General features: G+C 44.4%; 1 protein-coding gene across 7 annotated transcripts in view; it reads right to left on the minus strand.

Annotated features, from left to right (window-relative positions):
* Positions 1–23,411, minus strand: part of ULK4 (unc-51 like kinase 4) — a 316,223-nt gene that overhangs the window by 227,107 nt on the left and 65,705 nt on the right. For all 7 annotated transcript variants that reach the window (XM_053669534.1, XM_037148358.2, XM_053669531.1 and 4 more), the window contains exons 19-21: positions 22,071–22,154; positions 15,963–16,124; positions 4,798–4,980 (exon numbers count right to left, since the gene is read on the minus strand). In XM_053669534.1, coding sequence (XP_053525509.1) covers positions 4,798–4,980; positions 15,963–16,124; positions 22,071–22,154 — 429 coding nt within the window. The remainder of the gene's footprint in view (positions 1–4,797; positions 4,981–15,962; positions 16,125–22,070; positions 22,155–23,411) is intronic.

The following is a 23,411-nucleotide window of genomic DNA, read 5'->3' on the forward strand; positions in this document are numbered from 1 at the left end:
GCACGAGATGTGTTTGTAACACAACCACTCCGAGTCCCCGAAGAAGATGCAGTGTATCACAGACCACTGTTTTGGACCTAAGCTTAAAAGCATTTTGTGCCCTAAATAAATTCTCATAAAGTCACTTCAGAAAAATTGAGGGAGCACTACTGACTGACTCTCCACAACTCATTGCCCAGGGCTCCATATTTAATCGTAACCAACATGCACCACACTTTTAGAGCAGTATTCATCTTCTGACACTTGAGGAGGGAAGATTACAGACTGCCAGCGAAGATTTAGCGTCGCCAATGAAGAAGCAAAATGACCTTTAGAGAGCCAAAAATGACCTCGGGTCACTTCAGTATGCAACCCACTAGGTATTCAGCTTTGATTGAAGTTCATCTTGCCACTCGGCTCAACATACCTAAATATTACATGTGTAGGAAAAGAGCAGAAGCTGTTTAGGTGTAAGCCAGACCACAGCAGGGTGCATTTATGTCCAACACGGAAACGTACTTGGCAGTGACTTCAGAATGAACGTACCTGTCTAACATAAAGATGCTATGATGGAAGAGTCACAATGTTAGGAATGAGCCCAAACATCTGAAGCACCCACCACAAAGAAAATGTGATCTTCATCCTAATTAAGCAAAAGGTGAAGCATCCCTCTAGTGTATATCATAAAGAGGAAATTACGAGATGAATAAAAGTAACAGCAAGGTGGAGAACTTCACAATTATCTCTTGTAAATCTGAAGCGATAAAACTGATCTGCTTCAATCACCTGTCACAGGAGAAAATCAGTGAGTACAACCTGGCCATCAACTGGTCACAGCCCGAAGGAAAAACAGTGAGACGGCACGCAGGTAACTACACCGACACCCTTTTCCTGTTTAATATTGACGGAAATGAAAATTGTACTGATTAAATCCAAAATTGTTTTTGGATTGCACTTTCCTTAAAGAAGGTTAGCCAAGTATCTAAGTAAAAACTGTCTGTAAGAGAACATTCTTATCACTATGAACAAACTAAAAATATCATAATAAGCACTAACAATCTGATTAATATGCATAAGTTAATTAGCATATTTTAAAAGCTGGATTAGCAACCTTTGAGTCAGTATGCCTAGAGATGGTTGAAAAATAAACCTTAACAGACTTCGCTTTCAAATTTTTCAAAATTCTGCAGCCACAAAATTACATGGGGATCATCTATAATGCTCACAAACAACAGAGGTCTGCTGCTTCTGGTTTATTATTAGTCACTGCTGTCTTCCACGGTCAACGTGCTAATCCTCAAAACACGGCTGCAGTCAAACTAGACTGCTCAAATAAAAATAGCAGCTACTGTCAAAATTAATAAGCAAAAACGTGAAAAGGCAGCATCTCTATTCAATAGCACTCAGAAGGAAGCTGTCTCACTAGTGGACCTGAACGAACTCCCCTGTGAAATAGGCTATGGCTTTCCAAGGCAATGTTTACATCGTGAAGTGTCCCCCAAAGCACATGGAGTCCAAAGGACGCATGCCTGATTCTCTGGCTGCGAAGGACATGCAAGGTCACATACCCCCGGACCAAAATGACTGAGACAGATGTTTGAATCCACGTAACTTAAGTTGATGTGAGGTTTTTTCCAGCTCAGCTCACTGAAACGCAGCACAATGAGGATCCAGGAGTTTTATATGCTTTCCATTTTCTAACAGCAAAATCTGGCACTGAGTTGTTTTTTTAAATCTTTTTGTTAAAGATTTTATTTATTTTTAGAGAGAGGAGAAGGCAGGTTGAAAGAGATGGAGAAAAACATCAATGTGCAAGAGATACCACGTTAAGGTTGCCCCTCGCACACCCCCAAGTGGGGACCTGGCGCGCAACCCAGTCATGTGCCCTGACTGGGAATGGAACCGGCAACCTTCACAGGCCCGTGATCAGTCCACTGAGTTACACCAGCCAGGGCTGGTACTGAGTTTTTAATTTAAGTTATTTTTTATGCCACGGCAGTAATTTATTTGCACAGCAATTGTCTAATTAAGATATGCTTTCCCCTTCTCCCTATGTGCATTCATACACACACGTACATATTTACATATATGGATTTGCATGTGAACACACATGTGTTATGTCACTACAGGTTTAGGACAACACACTAGACTGTCACCCTCATTCTCATTACTTGGCTTTAGCTTATTCAAACACAAAATTCATAGAAGTTATGAACACATCCCTGGACAGGAAACATGGATCACCAAACAATTGATCCCATCTCTGTGACAAGATCCTGGTAGCACGTGTGTGCAGGAGAAAGTGAGAGAATATGTGTGTGTCTGTACGCACGACAAAGTCCTTCCACACATCAACAACCTCTCGAGAACAAGAACCCGATCAGAAGGGAATAATACCACCACTAGTCAATCTAGTTTTGGATGAAAATATGGCTACAGTTACACACTTCAAATGGAGACTCATTATTAACTGCAAATTCCCATGGAAACATCCAGTATGCGGCTCAAGAATCCCAAACTCTAAGCTTTATAATAAGTACAGCATGTGTCTTTAATAACTGCTGGTGAAGGTACAAGTAAATGGTACCCTCATCACCCACCTTTCATAGAACAAGCTGGAACTGTTCACACAGAGCCCTGTAAGTGTCGATGGCACCTGTGTGACCCTGGCAGAGGCCAACACGAAGGCATGTGTGACGGCATTTACTCGTCGGGGCGACACCAACCCGAAGACAGGAGGCAAACAGGTCAACGGTGGGAGAAGAGTTAAATCATGACAACACCCCCAAAATGAACTATATAATACTTTATAAATGTTCTTGGGGAACACTGAGTGACATACACATTTTGATCTTAATTTTATAAATGTGTGCATGAAATGGACACACAGAAAAGAAGACTAAAAAATAAATAAACCAACACCTTAACAGCAACTATTTCTGGTAATGAGATCACAGTGGATTTTGTTTTCTTCTTCAGGTTCATCTACATTTTCTGCAGTAAACAGCAATCTCATTTATTTAAAAGGAACGACCTGGGCCTCTTTGGGGAACTTCAGTTTAAAAATACCAGGCCACACAGGCATCAGTTCCCCCAAAAGAAGAACGTGGGCGGTTCTTTCCCCCTGCCCACGGGGGGGCAGCAAACCCGGTGTTTGCTCCTGGGTCCCTCCCTCCTCCACTCTTTCCAGCCTGTCTACAACCAAACACGAGACCACCTCCACTTAGCAATTATAGGTGAGCAAGCCCCTGAATACCACCCACGTATACAAATACAAGCACTCGTCTTCACATAAAAATAAAACAATGACCACTCAGCCAACACTCCAAGGAAGGCCATTACCACGACCCTCCGAGACCCTGGTCTTCTTCCCGCCTCCAGCCGCCCGCCACGTCCCTTTGTCCCTGCTGCCCATGTCGGCTTCGCTGGCCACCTCCCTCTTCCCAGGTCTCCCAACACACCTCCCACCTCGGGGAAGCCCAACTACCATAAGTTCTTATTGTACTTGCTTTGTGAGAGATCATATTTGAAACTAAATTTACACCTGTGCTCAGGTGAAGGAAAAAAACCAACTGCTAAACTGTCAGCCACTATTATCATAATTCACGCAGTAAAACCACTCAAGTGGCACTTTTTCTAATACAATGACAACAAAAGTAATGACTTGGAAAATTTAGCAACGAAAATTAGATATACTGACTGTTGGGAAATACATTCCTCTGAGGCTCAGGTTTCTTAGCAGAGTGTAAGTCAGACTAATTAAAGTCAGGAAGAGGCTCACTCTCCGTTCAGGCTTTCACAGACCAAGCTCACTGTGCAAACCTGACCATTACTAATAGTAATTCCTGAAATTTCAACTTTGCATAAAAGCCAGCATCCGACGTGTTGCATCCGACACAGAGGAGCACAGCAAACACCTACTTCTGTGGCTCTACATTTGGGTGTGTCACCTTCCATGGTCTACAAAACTCCAATTTGGCAGGCAGCCCCCCTCCGAAGAGAACAATGGGCCCACTAAGTCTAAAAAACCACACACTACACTCCCGCGCGAAGATCCATAATACGCACGAGCGTATGCAAAAGTGGGAAAGTCTGCACAACTGAAATCATCTCCTTAACTCACTACTTTCCAAATGTACATATAACACGGTCCACGTTTTCCCCTGCTGACACCTGAGCGCTAATGCTCCCGGACAGGGCTTCTCAAACCCTCAAGGGAACGCCAGTCGCCTAGAGACCTCATTAAAATGATCGTTCTGAGTCAGCAGGACTTGGGCGGGGCCTGAGGGGCTGAGTCTCCAGTCCACTCCCAGGAGGCGCCAGTGGTCCGGCCCAGGGACCTCTCTTCTGTGAGGACCAGGGGGGACACTTTAAAAGGGGGCTAAAACCAGGAGGAAGGGAGCTCTTAAGGTGACTGGCATTGACTGACTATTCAACAAGGAAGGAATCAAAATGAGTCAGCATATAAAGGGACCCCTGCCCCTGAGGCAGGCGAAGGATGTGGGGGAAGAGGTGGGGGCTGAGGAGGCGGCAGAGGCCACAGCAGCACAGGCGGAGCAGGTGGGAAGGACGCATTGTCCAACTTCCCATCACTAACTCGCACAAGCAGGCAGAGCCACTCACTGCATCTACTTCAATCACACGGAGGCTCTCCGACATCTGCGGAGGGAGGGCCTGCGTACATAGGTTTGGCAGAGTTCAAAAAGGTCTCCCAAAACAAAAAGTCAATTCCGCCGAGCTGATATTACTTGTCCATGTGGAATGCGCAGGAAAATCACCATTTTTAACATAGAGGAACAGGTGAAAGCCAGGTCAAACCTTTTCTTGGATCAGTCTCTGAAGATGAATTCCACAGGACAACATGGCGGTGAACAGGGTCAACAGGTACTGCTGAACTCGGCAGATGGCGGAGGCCAGGGCGTCCATGACAGCGTTCAGGCCCACCTTCTCGATCACGTTCTGGAAGGCAGTCGGGGAGTGGCGCGTGACCCTGCACAAGGCCTGCGGAGATGGAGACGGGGGAGGGGCCTGTCAGACAACTCCAAGTGCATCGGCCAGGCCCTGCAAAGGTAGGGTGGGGCAGAGGGTGCTTGCCTCGCTCCTCCGTCACTTATTTTGGCTTAAGAAAGCTGGAAGATTTCAACACAATTTTTAAAAGAACAATAATCCAGCTGCTAATGAAAACTAGAGTTGTTTTTATAACATTAGAAACTCTTACAGTAATAGTCATACAAATTATGATGAACTAAAATGATAAACTCATTCATAAGTCTAGATTAAAAAAATCCCTTTAAGTAATAAGCATTATTAAGTGTCCCTTCATACAGACACTAAGCTAAGGACTAGAAAAATAGTCATAAAAGTATGTAACATTTATTTTCAGTGCATGAACACTGGGAATATCTGAAGACTATCTCATCTAATTCTCTCAACAATATGAAAGCAAGGTATTATTGTTAACAGCACTTTACAGATGGTAAAACTAAGCCATACAATACTTAAGTAATTTGTCCCCAAACATATAGCTAGTAACTGACAAAGCTGGAATTCAGACTGAAGTAATCAGACCAGTGAGGTTTTCCTAAACTGCTCATAAACTATTAGAAATAAAGTTTGTCATTAATAAATAGAATTTAATAATGTGATGGAAGCGGGCTCAGTAATTATGCTCGGAAAGGCAGCACAAGCAAGTCGACAAGGGCTGCCTCACTAAGAGGACGTTGAGCCAGTTTCTGAAGAGGCAGTGGGAAGCGGATGGGTGGGAAAGTAAGCAAGGAAAATTCTAGCTGGAGAGAGAGAACAAGGATTCACATGGTGACAGGAAGACACAGAGGACAGGCAAGGTGTCCTAAGCAAGCAGAACATACTCCAGATGGAGGAGGAAAGGCACAGAGTAGGAAAAGGGAAGACATGACCCACCTCTAAAAGTAGGCTGAAGCCAGAGATGGTCTACCAAGCTAGGTTGAAAGTTGCTGGGGACTTCCACCAAGATGGAGGCGTAGGTGGAAGCACTGTGCCTTCTCACACAACCAACTTTAAAAACAACAAAGTTTTAGCAACAAAAACGCAGCCAAACCACAGAAAATTGAACTATATGGAAGTCTGACAACAACAAACCCTTCAGCCAAACCGGTAAGAGGGGCAGAGCCAGCAGCAGAGCAGGGTCAGGCAGGAAAGATCCAACAGACCAACCCGTGCGACCCAGGTGCACCAGCAGCCGTGGGCGGATCCCAGGTGTGGAGTAGCGGGCGGACCCACTGAGGGCGCACAGTGATTGACCCACTGAGGGCTGACTGTGGTCACACATCCGCGTACAGATAAACCAGTGAAAGAGCAAGCAGTAAAATGGACCACACAGGCCCCAGCGGTGGGAAATGGAAGAGGAAACCGCCATTGTCCCTCTCTGACCCCGGCCCCACATACAGCATCACAATCCAGCGACCTGGGTGGCCCCACCCTGGTGAACAACTAAGGCTCCACTCCTCATACGTAACAGGCACAAACAGATCAAAACATGGCTCAAGAACAACTCAGAGCCCCAGAGCCGATAAATCTAAGCGATGAAGAAATAGCCAAACTTTCAGACACACAGTTCAAAACACTGGTGATCAGGATGCTCACAGAACTGGTTGATTTTAGTCACAAATTAGAGGAACATATGAAGACTAAACTAATTGAAATGAAGGGAAATGCACAGGAAACCAACAGTAATGGAAAGGAAACTGGGACTTAAAGCAAAGGAGTGGACCAGAAGAAGGAAAAAAAATGACCAAACAGAAAAATATGAAGAAACAAGAATTCGAAAAAATGAGGAGAGGCTTAGGAACCTCCAGGACATCTTTAAACATTCCAACATCCGAATTATAGGGGTACCAAAAGGGGAAGAGGAACAGCCACGAGTGGAAAACTTATTTGAACAAATAATAAAGGAGAACTTCCCCAATCTGGCAAAGGAAATAGACTTCCAGGAAATCCAGGAAGCTCAGAGAGTCCCAAAGAAGTTGGACCCAAGAAGGAACACACCAAGGCACATCATAATTACATTAGCCAAGATTAAAATGAAGGAGAGAATTCTAGAAGCAGCAAGAGATAAGGGGACAGTCACCTACAAAGAACTTGCCATCAGACTGTCAGCAGATTTCTCAAAAGAGACCTTAGAGGCAAGAAGGGGCTGGAAAGAAATATTCCAAGTCATGAAATCCAAAGACCTACATCCAAGATTGCTCTTTCCAGCAAAGCTTTCATTTAGAATGGAAGGACAGAGAAAGTGCTTCTCAGATAAGATCAAATTCAAGGAGTTCATCATCACCAAGCCCTTACTATATAAAATGTTAAAGGGACTTATCTAAGAAAAAGAAGATAAAAAAGATGAACAGTGAAAGGACAGCAAACTCACAGTTATTAAGAACCACACCTAAAACAAAAGCAAACTAAGAGGACAGCTAGATCAGGAGCAGAACCATAGAAATGAAGATCACATGGAGGGTTAGCAACAGGGGAGTGGGAGAAGGAGAAGGGGGAGAAGGTACAGAAAATAAGTAGCATAGATGGTAGGTAGAAAATAGATAGGGGGGAGGGCAAGAATAGTATGGGAAATATAGAATCTAAAGAACTTGAGACACGTGGTCATAAACTAAAGGGGGGAATGTGGGTGGGAGGGGGTGTGCAGGGTGGAGGGGAGTGAAGGGGGGAATAGAACTGTAATGGCATAATCAATATAATATATTAAAAAAGAAAGAAAGAAGGTTGCTGCCATGCACAAAGCGAAGACTTCAAAAACTTTAAGCAAAAGAGAGGGTTGGTCATATTCTGAGTGTACATGGGAGACTTCAAAAAGAGAAATAAACTTAAGCCAGAAATAATGTTACAAAAACATTCACTACAATGAATGTCTTATAACCTCCTTCCTGATCTGTATTTGAAAGAGATTTATAACCCTGATTAATAATGAAAGGAGCAAGTACAAGATAAACTGTTAGAAATATTGTGATGTCAAAAGAAAGGAAGGCAGGAGGAAGAGAATAGATAAAGACTTTGAAACACACTGTCATTTCTTGAACATCTCAGGAAAAAAATTAAATATGTCTCTATCTTGAAAAGTGAACTTCTTTTCAAAGTTATTCCTTTTGATAAAATAAGGAAAAGAAGTATCGATTGGTATAAAGTCCATCTGCCACCGACGTGAAATGTTTAAAGTCAATGTACTTCTGTTATGCTTATTTCCAATCTTTATGGAAATGCTAATGATACCTCACTGTACGTCACCAGCAAGGGGAAGGTAACACACGCAGAGAACGGAAGGCCTGCAGGGCCGTTCTCCTGGCTTCCGGCACTGTGTCTTGGGTGGGAGCCAGGGAGGTGAGCGGGAGAAACAGCACAAGCAAGAGTCTTCCATCTGTTATGTCTGTGCTGTTCAAATTTTTCAAATAAATGCACGTTATTTTATTAGAATATGAATTACATCCCAATGCCAGGACTGTATGAGACATTTTAAGGCTCAGTATTTTTCTCTATGTTTTTACTGTATGAAAATTAAGGAGAGGTGGCTGTTTTGAACCCTTTCTATGAGATAATATTTGATGGGATTTCACTGAAGTAAACATCTTCTCAAACCAAAAAAAAATTACTACATGGAAATAAGCATTGACAAGAAAAGTTTACTTTATTAATATTGTGTATATATATTTACTACCATTTCTGAAGTTACTTCAGAAACACACTGAATTACAAATACACTGAAAAACAAACATCTGCAAAGCCCTAAATATATGCGGTTCCCTAGAAAAGAAAAAGTGCCCTCTCCTCGCGGAACTACCACATGGGACACTTGCGGACGTCTTGCCTTAATAATCCGCCACAAATGAAACAGGGTCTCAAACTGACACCCCATGTTTGCTGCAGCATCCGTGTCGCAAAGCCAAGGCAGGGATCCACCTACGTGTCCAGCAACAGATGAATGTGCGGAGATCAAAAATGTGGGACATGCATACAATGCACTATTTCTTAGCCACAAGACAGAAGGAAACCCTGCCATTTGTGACAACATGAAGGGGACCTGGAGGGCATTCTGCTGAGGGAAAGAAGGCAGATGGAGACAGACACGTACTATAAGAAACTACCTGCATGTAGAATCTTACAAAGCTCGGCTCACAGGAACAGAGGAGAGAATGGTGTTGGTCAGGGGCAAGGGGGCGAGGGAAATGGGGAGATGTCGGTCACAGGGCACCAGCTTCCAGCTGTAAGGTGAGCAAGTTCTGGGGATATAACGTGGAGTACAGTGATCATAGTTAATAATGTTGTAGTATATACTTGGAAGTTGCTACCAAAATAGAACTTAACTGTTGGCCACAAAAAAGAAATAACTGGGATGGGAGGGGACGGGAGGGGACGGGATGCAGGCATTAGCTAACACTGTGGCGGTAATCAGTGTGCAATGGGGAAGCACCAAATGAACGTGTTAGACACCTAAGCTTACACAATGTTGTGTGTCAGTTACATCTCATCAAAGCTGAAAATATAACCACTGACCCCATTTCTAATTTACACCAGAAATTTGCACTCATTTACAGGTAGTCATATTGGAATGAAATTCCACGATACAACCCCTGCTTTGAACACCTTTCAAACAGCATTTCTGTCTCTCCTCCTATTTCTGAGGAGCTATGAATGGATCAAAACTGGATATCATGGTTTAGAAGGTCTGAAAGTCAGGTTCTTCAAGTTGAAAACCCAAGTTGTGTACATTTCAACACAAAAGTAGCAGCTAATAACTAGAAACAAGAACGTGAAAAATAAATTCACTAAAAAATCTGACTCTGAAAGTGAACAGTTAAAAATTTCATTTGGAATAAATCTATGAAAATGGCTATGTATAAAATCAAAACAGAATTGGTATATTATTTTAATAATCCAAGGATTTAAAGATAACATTTTAGACAGAGCCCTTAAACGTCATGCTACCATCGGAACTTTTCAAGCAAATTCGGGGTTCTCCCAACATGACTCTGATACAGAGAAATGGTAAGTCTCATCAGCAAAAATGACTGCTGATATAAAATAGATATAAAGTGACCCCAAGTATGCATGGGTCATTTCGTGATGAAAGTCCTGTCAAGACCACTACTGAGTGTACTCAAGGTCGTACAGGGCCGACTGGAATGGTCTGGGCTTCAGAATGCTGCTCAGAACCCTAACACTTTCCCCGTAACCGGTCACCCTGGATATCAAACCCAGTGGGCGCTTCCCGGAGGCTTAAGCACACACACATTAGTGTTTCTAAGATCTGACTCAAAAAAGAAATCAAATCTCGGGTTTGATTTTCAGTTATTTAGCTTTGAAGTATTTACTTTTTAAAACAGAGAAGACATCTTAAAACTGGGAAGAATAGTTCCAGTTCAAAATTCACTTCAAAGTTTGTTCAGAAAGAACGCTGAATTGCCTCTAGAATTTCTGACAGTCTGTTTGATAAAGCTTTCCAAGAGACAGACTGATTCAAAAGAGAAGGCTGTATATCTATTAGCATCATGAACACAATCACCACGGAATAAGAAATTTAAGAACCATTTCTTTTTTGTCTTTTGAATGATTTTTTGATGTCACAGCAAAATCGCGTTGGGAGATTTTTCAAACTACACCCACTCTCATCCAATCCAAGAGATTTTAAGCCACATAAGAACAGGGGCAGAGAATGGAAAGAGAAGAAAAAATCGATGATGCTTAAAAAGCCTCCGCCTACCCTGCCAAATCCTTCCCTTTCTACACCCCCCAGCTCAGCACCGCAGTAACTGTGACTACTCGGTCCTCTCCCTGGTAGGAACCAGTTCACTCCATCCACTCCCACAGATCCCTCAGGTCCCCACTAGGGTTCACAGAGATTCTCTGCAATTCTAACAATTCTAGGAATTTTTTTATCCATCCAATACCTTCCACCAAGCCAGATCCACTCCCTCTGAACACCACTCCCTCAGTGACGAGGCCACTCCCAAGCGGGAGGGAGAAACCGGCCGCCTTTCACTCCAAGCCATGCCAGTGTTCTCCAAGAGCCCCAAGGTCTAGCGCAGTGGCCCTCAACCTTAGCAGCCTTGGACTCACTGAAATGCAGACCACCCTTACCAGAGACTCTAATTCAGCAGGTCTGGGCCCCCAAACCTGTATTTCCAACAAGCTCCCAGGTGGTGTGGGTGCCGCAGGCCTGGGGACTGCATGGGTAATCAGCGGGGCCAGGAGAGGACGTGGACAAATGAGGCAGAAAATGAGCGACAGGGCCCAGACTCAGACTATTACAAGTGGGACAAGGAGCAGGTTGGTGCCTCGATGCAGAGCCATGCGACCCTCCAGCCAGTGCTCGTTCGGTCCCTGGGTCCCCGGCTGCCTACCGTGCTCCTGCCACGTGTGTTCAGAGGGAGCGGGAGGAACAAGGCTCCTCCCTCCCTGCAACTGACGCTCAGTGGGAAAAAATGCAGAGTCATAAATTACATCCACTCAGCTGTCGCCACGGTGATGATGGACAACAGTGAGACACGAGGGGCCAGGGTGTCCCAACTGAGAAGGTGACATTTAAGCTGAGGCCTGGAAAATGAGGACTCCACCTCGAGAAAAGCACCCCAGGTGTCGGGAACAACAGGGGGAAGGGCCTGCAGAAAAGTGCGTAGGTTCCAGAAATTCTAGAAAATGTCAGACCGCAAGTGTGTTGAAACTGATGGGAGGCAATGAGAGTTATGAGATGTGGAAAAAGAGGTGGGCAGGGGCCAGATCACCCCAAGGTCTTGAAGGTTTTGTGAAGAACCCCGAAACTATCACAGGGATCACTTTGTAGGGTACATAAATCTCTAATCACTGTGTTGCACACCTGAAACAAACACAATATTGTACGTCCACTCTAGTCAATTAATCAGCTACTTCTGATCTTTAGCACCAAATGGGTTCCTTAACCTCCAGGGCACATTCCCGAGCCGTGAACACAGGAAAAGAAAGCAACAAGGAAGTTCAGCTCCGTAAGGCATGCTGGGAAGGAAGCCACCGTCATCCCTGCTAAGAACATGTGTGGAGCGACTTCAGAAGGTGTATCTTCAGTTTCTCCAACCTCCGTATGTGACAAACCCTCACCTACGCCTGTCCACAGGGCAGATCCGACTTTCCTGGGGTCAGGACCGTTGGCACAGCTTTGTTGTAGGGCCCCGAACGATAACCTCACACCGGAGTCTGCATCCCACTAGTGACCTACTTTCCTTGTCTCCCAGTAACCAGGGACCTTTAATGTCATTACCTGCCCGTCCTCTACTCACGGTGGGGAAAGGGAAGCTCCTTCTCAAACCTTCTTTGCAGGATAAACCCTAACTCACCATCGAAAGATGGCTTCGGTGTAACAGATGAGCAAAACCTGGTCCTGACGTTCCAGGAATTCACAGTCTATAAGGAATTACAATAAAGTAAGCTAACCTAAGTAATGGACTGTGTGAAATGCGCTAACAGCTTTAAACACTAAACATTACCCCAAAGCTGAAAGCACCAGCCAGTCCTTAACTTCTGCCTAGTACTTTACATAAAATATTAATAACCCTTTAAGGAAAATGGTGGAAAGCTGTTGAAGGCTCAGCAGGGAGAGGAGAAGGTGTGATTTTGTGACATTTGGTCTGTGTGGAGAACTGTCAGTAGAGCCGATCGGACCAGCCATGGGAAGAGCAATTAGGAGGCCACTTCAGTGGCCCAGGTGACAGACGGCGGTGGCCTGGACTGTGGGGGCAGAAGCAGAGCCGCAGAGCGAGGTAGATAGATCTGAGGGACACACGTGAATTAGAATCACAGGACAGGCTAATTAGCTGGGTGGAAACAGTGACATGGAAGGAGTTAAGGGAAAGGAAAGTATCGAGAGTGACACCTAACCCTTCATTCCCCCTAATGCATCTTGTCTTAGCTTCCCTTCCCACGGGGAACATATTAGAGTCTGAGGAAAGGGGGCAACGAGGGGGGAGGGGACACCGAGCCCAAGTGGCCAAGGAAGCAGAGTGGCCGTGGCAGGGAGACGGCGGATGACTCAGCACAGGTGGCCAGAGTGGGTGGAGTCTGTCACACTGAACGCATACATTAACTGAGGGGGAAAAGCCAGTAAACATATTTAGAATAACGGGAGCCAGTTTTCTCTTTGTCTGAGAAGGGATTTAACATCACAGAAAGAATCCGAAGGTACTGGATTACAGTTGGGAGTATCAGTGTGAATGCATGAGTCTTGTTCCAAACACGTAGTCATATATTTATATATATTTATCTGTATATAAGCACATGGTTTTTTCTAGTTCTGTGTTAAGAAGGCCAAGTTGCAGTGACACCCACAGCAAGCAGTAAGTGCAAAGAATACCCAGATCTTGGTTCCTCAATACCAAAGGCTCCTTGGAGACACGATGGATCCCAGGGCCAGCAGAAAGAAAACACAAAATTAGCCTAGAACATTACATGGTGTCAACAAGTAAAGAAAAGCTCAAACAATGATACAAATAGGTCAACAGAACACAGAAGCCAGCTTGGAGGGGTCACGCTGGCCACATCCAGAAGGACTTGAACATCTAACAATAAATCCTAACAGTGGTAGTATCACCCTAAAGTCCCCTGGATAAAATAGCCTTCGACGACCATAATGACACAGATACATACACACGTGTGCCAGAAAGGAAAGGGCTTCCCGCAACAGAACCCCAGCCGACACCAGAGGCCGGTCTCTGTACAACTCGTGAACTGTGTAAGAATGGTTTTGACATTTTCAAAGGGGTGCAGAAAACAAACAAACAAAAAGATGCCACAGAGACTGTGTGTGGCCGACAAAACACAAGGTATTTATTACCTGGCCCTTTATAGAAAATATTCGCCAATCTACCATATACAAAGAATGACACAAACGGGCGGTCACCCTAGGGCAGCCACCAGGGAGGACGTGGGACAGGTGGACTCCTCAGTGGTGCTCAGGAGGCTTCATGAGGAAGCACCAGACAAGCCCAGGGTGGGCCCACTGTGCAGAAGAAAAGCCCTGCATTCTTTAAAACTGTACATACGTGAAGGACACAGAAAGGCTGAGGCACTGTTTCACACGGGAAGACACTAAAAAGACACAAAAATGATATATAACGCACGCTACTGAATAGGATCCTGGAGCAGAATAGAAAAGAAGGACATTGGGAGGGGTAATTGGCAAAATTGCAAGAAAAAATTAATTATTTAGATGAATGCTAAGAACCAAATACAAGTAGCCCGAGATGAAAAAGTGAAATTTAATGTGTCGGATGAATAAAGGGCTAGAAAGTACAAGACTTTGGTGGGAACAACTGGACAAAATTTTGCCAAGAAAAAAAACATGCTGATATAAAGATAAATATGAGAACATTAACCCAATTAAAGCAAGACAAGTTTTGGGGTTTTTTTTTTTAAGGCCCAGGATTAAAATGGATGCCTTATGGTATGATTCCAAGACGCCCGGAGAGAGCTCACTGGTATACACTTCGTAACTAACTGTCTGTGACAGCTTCGCTGTAATGATTTGCACCGTAATTAGATTTTGGAATTTGGAGATCGTGTGGCTCCTGAAGCAGAGGTGTGTGTGTGTGCGTGTGCGTGTGTGTGATGGATGGCATATACCCTTTACCTAATGATATTCAGTGAGCATGATTATTAGTCCTTGATCTTTTCTTAGGTAAATTTAAGATAAGAACTGAAACATACCCATAAATATCCACAGGATTTGGCAACATCAAAGTCATTACAGATCACAACAGGATCAGCTTCAGTGACATTTTCAGGACAGATACCAGATTGGGTTGAAGATGAAATGGGCCAAAAAGGAGCAATCGTTTGTGACAATAATGCTTTATAAACAAGTATGGCTGTGCCAGAGGACGCGCGGGGGTGTGTGTGTGTGAGGGGGGCGCTTAGGAAAGAGCAAAAATAACCATTTGAGTTAGGCCCCCAAAAAGGTGAACAGGAAGAAGATCTGGGGCAACACGAGAGGCCTGTCTCTGACAGAGGAAGGGACGGCTCATCGATGGCGACAGGAGGGAAAGAACTGGGAGAGGGCAGGTGTGGGCGTACAGGGCAGGCTACCGACCGGGCGGGCTACTGACCGGGCGGGCTACCGACCGTGCAGGCTACTGACCGTGCAGGCTACTGACCGGGCAGGCTACTGACCCGGCAGGCTAAGTACGGGTAACTCCCACGGGCTGTTTCCATTTTCCTCCGGGAAGTAAGCAGGAAAGTCGTCCGTGGACCATGCGGTGAGGAAAGGACGCAGGAGGAAAACGGGGGTTGGAGGCTTAAGGAAAGAGGGGGGAGGGTAGGAAACTGCCACCGTGAGAAGCACCAGAATGAGCCACCAGACGCGAGCAACATGGCGAAGGTGCCACACAATGCGGACAGTTCAGAAGATATTAGTGATCAAGGTATTTCAACAGATTACGTGAGAAAGGGTTGTACTGCTTCAGGAGACTCCTGCACTGACACAACCATGCCAACACACCGTCATCCGTGGGTGCCTTCGTACCAGTTATCAGGACCATGTGAGCAAAGCAGGAGACTACCAACCGCAATACAAAACCTGGAAAGCCACAGAGGCCTGAAAAGGAACTCACTTGAACCACGTGACACCTCTATTTAATCTAAAACCTGCAACAGGGAGCTCACTGGGGAAGGAAGGACGCAGTACAAACAGATTGGTCCGAACCCTGCACCCGATCCACGGTCCGGTGTCTCCACTGCCACCTCCAAGTGGTTGTAAAACCGTAACGCCACGGGCCCACGAGGGCCTCACAGTTTCCTCACAACGCCAGGGTTTCCCGGGGCCCGTTTTGAAAATTCCTCTTCAGGAGAAAACCAGGTTATTGTCCTCACCAACTAGTTCTCTGAGATTGCTATTTCCTGCCTGCTCAATTAAATGAACCCCATAGCCTATGCAAACTTGGTGTTCAAACACACCCAAATAGACCCCCAAAGATGCTCCAGCTTACCGAGACAGCTGTTATCCTGAGAGAATCCACCGTGGAGTGTCTGAAGAGGTGCCACAGGGCAGGCCCGACTTCCCCTGTGATGAAGCCCTGGGCCTGGGCAGAGAAGGTGGTGCAGACGTTTTCGACGATCTTTGCGGCCATGTGATTCACGACACGTTCTTCCTGGGGAGCGGGGGTGCAGAGAACAAGGGGAAGAGAATGGGTATTACTCGGTGTGAAAACACGCATGTCATTTTCTCATAACTACAGCACACGAAGGCTTCATGCCAGGAGGACACTGCCTGCCCATGGATGTGTTGGGTGTCTCAGAAAGTATGATCGTTCTTTCAGGCTACTGGGAAACTATTACCAATAACCCAGCATGATATGACTCTATTTTAATAAGAAGGCTGAAATAATATGGAAGATAAACAACATAAGCATAACAAGATTGGACAGTCATTTTAAAGCCATAAGGAGCAGGCAGAATAATCCTAAGAAATCACCCAGGGCTGGGAATAATTAGTACAAAAAATTGGCCAAAGGCCGCCTACATAGGGGACACTAAGGGAAAATCCTAAGAAAGGCATAGCATCCGTGGGGTGACCAGACCAACCCTAAGGGCGGTTCTGGGTTGTCCTAACGATGCTGAAAGTCCAGCCTCAAAAGCGGGCAAACTGTTCACATGCAAATGAGTCCAAGGAAAAGGACAAAAACACTTAAAAGAATTCAGGAAAACTCCAGCACTGAATATAAAAGTCACAATGCCTGAAATCAGTCAAATATTAGAACATGTGCAAAGAAGCAGGAAAACAGGACTCAAAAGAATAAGAAGTCAATCAACAGAAATGGCACATGGCAGAATTTGAAGTAAAATATATTAGAATGGTTGTTATTAATATAGTCCATATATTCAAGAGGAAAACATAACATGATAAAGAGAGAAGCAGAAGACACAAAAATGACCCAAATCAAGAGGCTAGAGATAAGCAACACATCTTTCTATATGGGAAATACACTAGACTGGACTAACAGATTAGACTCTACAGAGTAAATGATCAGTGAACTTGAAGACACAGCAATAATCAATTAAAACTACCCAAAATAAACACGGAGAGTAACAAGGTTGACAAAAGAGAACAGAGCACCGGTAAACGAGGGACCAACTTCACACGACCTCCTACACACGCACTGAGAATCCCCACAGAGTGCGGGTGGTGTGGAAGAGCTGGAGGGGGGGCAGAAAAATACCATTTGAAAGAAATACTAGATGCAAAATTTCCAAATTCATAAAAACTCTAAATCTAAGAAAGTCAATGAACCCAAGCAGAAGAAACAAACAAAAACCACACTGAGGCAAATCATCATCAAATTGCTAAAAACCAGTAATAAAAGTGAAACCTTAAAAGCAGCTAGAGGAAAAAAAAAAAACATTATGTAGCAAGACACAATGATGAGGATGACGGGCGACTGCTCATCGAGAACCAGTGCAGACCAGAAGGCAGTGGAACGGCATGTTGAAAGCACCAACAGAAAAGAAAAAAGGTAAACCACGCCTTTCAAAGTCAAAGGTAAAGGGGGTGGGGAGATAGGGAGATGTTGGTAAAAGGTTACAAAACTTCAGCCACAAGACTGAATAAGGTCTGAGGATTCAATGTGAAGTATGGTGACCACGGGTGATAAGGCTGAATAATTGAAATTTGCTAAAAGAATAGAATGTAAATGTCCTCACCAAAATAGGTAAACACGTGAGGTGACTGAGGTGTTAACTAACTCAATGGAGGAATGCTTTCAAAATGTATACATACATCAAATCATCGCTTTGTACCCTTGAAATAGCTTACAATTTTATTTATTGACTATACCTCAATAATTACTTCAGAAAAGCATATTTCAAAGCAAAGAATATCTTTGGGGATAATGGCCATTTCACAATGGTAAAAGAGTCATTCAATCACAATGGTAAAAGAGTCATTCAGCAAGACGATACAACAATCCTAGATATGTATGCCCCTAACAACAGAACTTCAAAATATCCAAAGCAAAAAAATGACCAAATTGAGAGAATAGATAATTTTAGTTGGGAAATGCAATATACTTTCTTGATAACTGACAAAACAAGCAGGCAGAAAGGCAGTCAGGCTAACACTGTGAACCCATTCTGATACGTAAGTCTACTCAGAAAAAGGAGGAAACACATTCTTCTCAAGGTCACATGAAACGTTACCACATTAGAGCACATTCTGGACCATATGAAACACATCTAGGTCAACTGGATATTCACAGATGAATTTGAGATGAATCACAGACTTCGGTGTAAAAGCTGGAACCCAAAATCTTCTGGAAGGTATCATAAAGAGTATCTTGAGCCCTGGCTGGTGTGACTCAGTGGATTGAGCACCAGCCCTTGAACCAAAGGGTCGCTGGTTTGACTGCCAGTCAGGGCACATGCCTGGGTTGTGGGCCAGGTCCCCAGTAGGGGACACATGAGAGGCAACCACACACTGATGTTTCTCTCCCTCTCTTTCTCCCTCCCTTCTCCTCTCTCTAAAAATAATTAAAATATTTTTTTAAAAAAAAGAGTATCTTGACTATTCTAAAATAGGCAAAGTTTTCTTGGGTCAGGGAACAGGGAGAGAAGGCACTAAGAATAACTATTAAATTAAACTCATCAAAATTATGAATTCCTGATCATGACACCATTAAGCCTCACGGTGTCTTAGACTGGGAGAAAATATTTGCATTCCATACACCCTAAGTATCTGAGCATTTTATATGTTATATATCAATTAAAAATATTTTAAAATATGTTAAAGTATTATACGTGGAATATAATCTCATGTTTAACAAAAATGTGCATAAATATACTTGTAAAGGAAAGGCATAGAAAGATACAGAATACTTTGTTAATTGTGATTATAATCAGTGAGGGTTGCGTGAATTCCACTTTAAACGTTTGTACATTGTTTGGATTGCTACAGTATGTAGCAACCAACCCAAATTTATATATTTTTCTTTAAAAAATATTTTTAAACAAATGAGAAAACACTGAATTATATTCCTGTTCAAGCCACAGTGACACACCCCACCAGCTACATATCCCTGGGCATTTTCACCCCTGGGCCTCGGCTTTGTCATCTACAAAACAGAGAGCAGAGATAACAGAACACGAGCAGCCTGAAAATGAAATGAGACGACACACACGAATGCCCAATCTCGGTCATAAAGAGTAGTAAGTTCCCAATGCGCTAGCTTCTCCTCCTGTTATCATTAATATCACATAGCACGAATGGTGAGGCTCCCAGAGAAGACACTCAGAGATACCTGAACTTCCTCAAACTTGGACACATGTCACTTCTCAGGACGAGTACTGGAGAGAAGGCCTCCTCCCCTCTCCTGGGTTTCCCTCTATGCAGCTCGGATGCATTAATGCCACCCTCTGACCTCTCTGTTCCTCAGCACAACTCTACCCAAGGGGCAATAAAATGCTTCATCTAGTTGGCAAATTGGAAAAAAAATATGCTGGGCATGCTAAGAGCGCCACTCAACGCCTCCCCCTTTTCCCTGGGCACAGGCCCGCCCACCCAAGTTGTCTTCCCATACGCCCCCACCCCCATCATAAGTACGAGTGTTGCTACATCTGGGGGGTGCTAAGATTCCCTAATGTGGGAGTTCAATTTCAGGAAGGCTATAGATATGAGCTCTGTGCTCCCCCCTGGCTCTCATCACATACGCACATGCCATTTTCAACCCGCGTGCCTTGCTCTTTGTCTCATTTCTCGTGAGGTTCTGAAACGTTTCCCCTGAATGGGGGGGGTGCTAAGATTCGGGCCCTCTCAAAAACCTTCACGTGTGCTTCACACCACAACTGTCAGTCCGTTCGCAGACACTCCTTCCTAGGAGCAGAAAACCACAACCACTCGAGCGCCTAGGCTGAAAAGGGCCCGTGACCATCGCGGTGTTCGGTAAACTCAGTGGGACCGGCAGGCCAATTCACCTTCTTTCCCCGGACGAGAGCTGCCCCAGCCCCTCTGGGACCCCCTGTGGGACACTACACAAGCACTAAGACTGGTGCTATTTTCTGCTTAATTAACTCCTCGGAAGGGATAACTCAACTGAACTAATACCTGTCACTTAAATCAAAGACCCACTTCATCATATCATGAGGATAAAAGCTATGATGATTAGAAACGGATCCTATGCAATAAGCCTATGATAATTAGGCTTTTAATGAATAGCTGTACTGTGTTTTAATGGTGTTAAGTAGATCTAACGTATTGCAGGAGGTCTTGAAAAAAAAAGTTGTCTGCCAATATAATTATAATCTATATATGCCTACTTTTCTGAAAAATAATAAAATTAACACCTAAAATAGTGACATTGGTTATTTTCACATTTGTAGGTTTAGCATAACTAAGATCCTTCTCCTAAAGGCTTCAAGGTACTTGGAGTTCATTTTACACAGTTTATTAGTAGCTCATGCAGTCAAGGTAATAGGATTTTTAGTCCTTACAATGCAGTGAACTGGATTATCTGGACAACTCTGTCCCTCTAAAAGCAACCGAGATATCTACTAACTATTACTCAAAACACGTAAAAGCAAAATTTGACAAAATCGCAATCCTACCAGAGGAGGCAATTTAAACACACATCTCAGGGGCTGAAAACACAGACAAAAACCAATTAGCACAGATACAAAAGATTGGTATCTGCATCTCTCCGTCTATCAGATTAACAAGCTTGACCGAATGGGCAGAAAAACCACATTACCCAATATCATTATTTTATACTTATTAACAATGATTTAATAACAATGCACATGATATCAAACATTAGTCTTCATATTATATATACAATGAAAACATGAGATGGGGAGGAGAGACAATATGCAATAAAGGATACAACCTCATGAACTATAATCAATCATCTTTTACTAGGCATTAATCTAAGTTTTAAAAATTAAAGATACCGTTTTTAACATTTCTCTCACACAATGAAAAGAATTCCTAGAAGACTCCTTTTTCCTCTGCATTCCCCTATTTTGTTCTTTTGCACTGACTTACTTGACATACTATTCCACTTTGTATTTTTATCTTTTCTCCCCCATAGACAGCACTTGAGTGCAGACAGAAGTGTCGCCTTCCTCATCTGTGAGTCCCCAGGTGTGTCTAGCTGGAGGCCTTAGCTGATACCTACACATGTTTTTTGACTACATATAAACATGACTCACCTGTCGAATTATTGATACAACAAAATTTACTGGCTTCCTTCATGCCCCTTAATGAAAACTGACTGCACACCAGCCCTACGGGCTAGAAAGTGTTCAAACTTCGTTTCGGGATCACTAGGGGAAAACCTGGCAGGGCGTTTTACACTTGAAACAGTATTCCATTACCATGTAGTAGTAACGACTCAAAAGGAAGATGTTTACTGTGACATGGGTTTTTTCCCGTTCCTTAAGGAACGTTTTTAGCCTATGGCTCTGCCTTGGGTGAAATCGTGTCGAGCAGTTTAAAGCAGGCAGGGACTGGCAACCCTTTTAGGTCAGTCACTGAACCTTTTACGGAGTCACACACGGGGGCTATGGGTACCAGTCGGCTGCCTGGCGTTCATCCAGTAACAGCAGCGTCGGAAGGGACTCGAATAAACTGAAAAATCGCATCGAGTAATAAGTCCTACTTAACATTAAAATCACTGGATACTAGTGGAAACTTCTCTGTTTCTGAACCTCAAAATGGCACCCTGACAAGGTAACCATGGAACTTTTGATTTGGGGGCTCACGGAAAATTCTCCGCTTCCACCTTGCTCACCAAACTGTAACTCTCAAAGGCAGCAGGGGTGGGGGAGGGTGGCAGGATTAAGAGTACACTATTAAAAGCCATTTATGTTGTTTATATTTGCTATCATTTAAAAAGCAAGACATGTAAAGAAGTGAATGAGAAAGCAGGTTCCTTTTTCCACCTGCTCTGCAGCAGGCCACTGCTGAGGGCCCCTTGTCGGGACTATTTAAATTCAGGAGCCATACCTGGCTGACAGGCGCCCGCACCGCTGCGGGCTACCATCCCCACTCGGTGCCTGCAGGGCAATCACCAGCGGGCGACTCTGCAGGGACAAGAAAGGAGCCTTACCCCTTCCCGAAGACACCTCATTAGCACTGTGTACGCCGCCACGGGGACAGCCCAGCATTCTCTGGGGCTCCTTTTTTTTTCTTCCTAAAACGAAGTGGAAGAAAAGGCTGTGAGGCCAACGGCACAGAAGATATTAACCCATTCGAGAGAAAGGCAGTTTCAAATACACAAACTGTCTACCTCTTCTTAGTACTCTCTTTCAAGTGCTGTTTACCACCTGACAATTATGATCTGATTAGGGGTCTCCTGCATGGCACCTACACGGGACACAGTCCTCCTATTTCTCATTATGTCTCAAACGATGTTGATACGGTCCCCTCATCAGAAGCAAGAGGAAGAGAACTGAGAAATGACCACACGACCTGGTCGACAGAAAGACCCTTCTGTTCATAACTGTAGATGACGATACAGAACGACTTGGAAGCAGAGAATCACAGCTTCCGTAGTAGCTCAGGCAAACCCATAAACACAAGTGAAGGGCAGAATGTCACCTGTGGAACAAGGTGCTACAGACGCACAAGCCCTTAGAGCAGCAGGTACACTTATTTTAATCATGTCAGCGGCAATTCTCCCACAGAAGAACCAAGTTAGGGTAATAACCACAAGAACACGCCTGCAGCATAGCAAACAGAATCGCAAAATGAATCAGGCGCCGGACAGAAAGGTGAAAAAATGCCATCTCTCTGAAGCCAAACAAATATTTAAGAGTGTCCAAATGTCAGAACTGGTACCTCCCAGATCCAAATGTACTGCACACCAGTGTTGGGGACTGTGACCCGTTCAGACTGGGCCCTCATCCCAGAGGTCCACGCAGGTTCAGAATCTAGACATCATCACAGCAAGCTGCTCCAACTCCAAAATCACTAACTCGGCACCCAGTTTAACTTCCAACTTTCCTCCCCTCCAGCTCACTTACTCAGAGTGTCAGCCCACAACCTTTCTTTGACATCTCTGGAGTCTGATCCTCCTGCCCCCACCCCACCCCTTTGCTTCTCCCCAAAACCCCCGCCCTCCACTGGCCTACCATTTAACAGGCTCCTGCCAGAAGCCCAATCAGACTCTCCACTGGGCGTTCCCTCTCCCTTGCCTGGGTAAGCTCACCCTTGGAAGGAGCCGGGCTCCTTCCCTCCAGGCCTACACTCAGGGAGGTCCCGAGAACACAGAGAGTCGGAGAATGACTCAGAATCAGCAAGCCCAGGGACCTTCAACATCACTCTCCAGGCCTAATTCTCTCTCTCCAATTCCCTCTTTTCTTCTTCACAGAGATCAAAGACGTTGAGAAAGGAACTAACTTACCTACACTGTAGCTGTCCAGGAACTAACTTACCTACACTGTAGCTG

Source organism: Artibeus jamaicensis, unplaced genomic scaffold, assembly GCF_021234435.1.
Source record: "Artibeus jamaicensis isolate MK-2021 breed Jamaican fruit bat unplaced genomic scaffold, CSHL_Jam_final contig_519, whole genome shotgun sequence".
Taxonomy (NCBI): domain Eukaryota; kingdom Metazoa; phylum Chordata; class Mammalia; order Chiroptera; family Phyllostomidae; genus Artibeus; species Artibeus jamaicensis.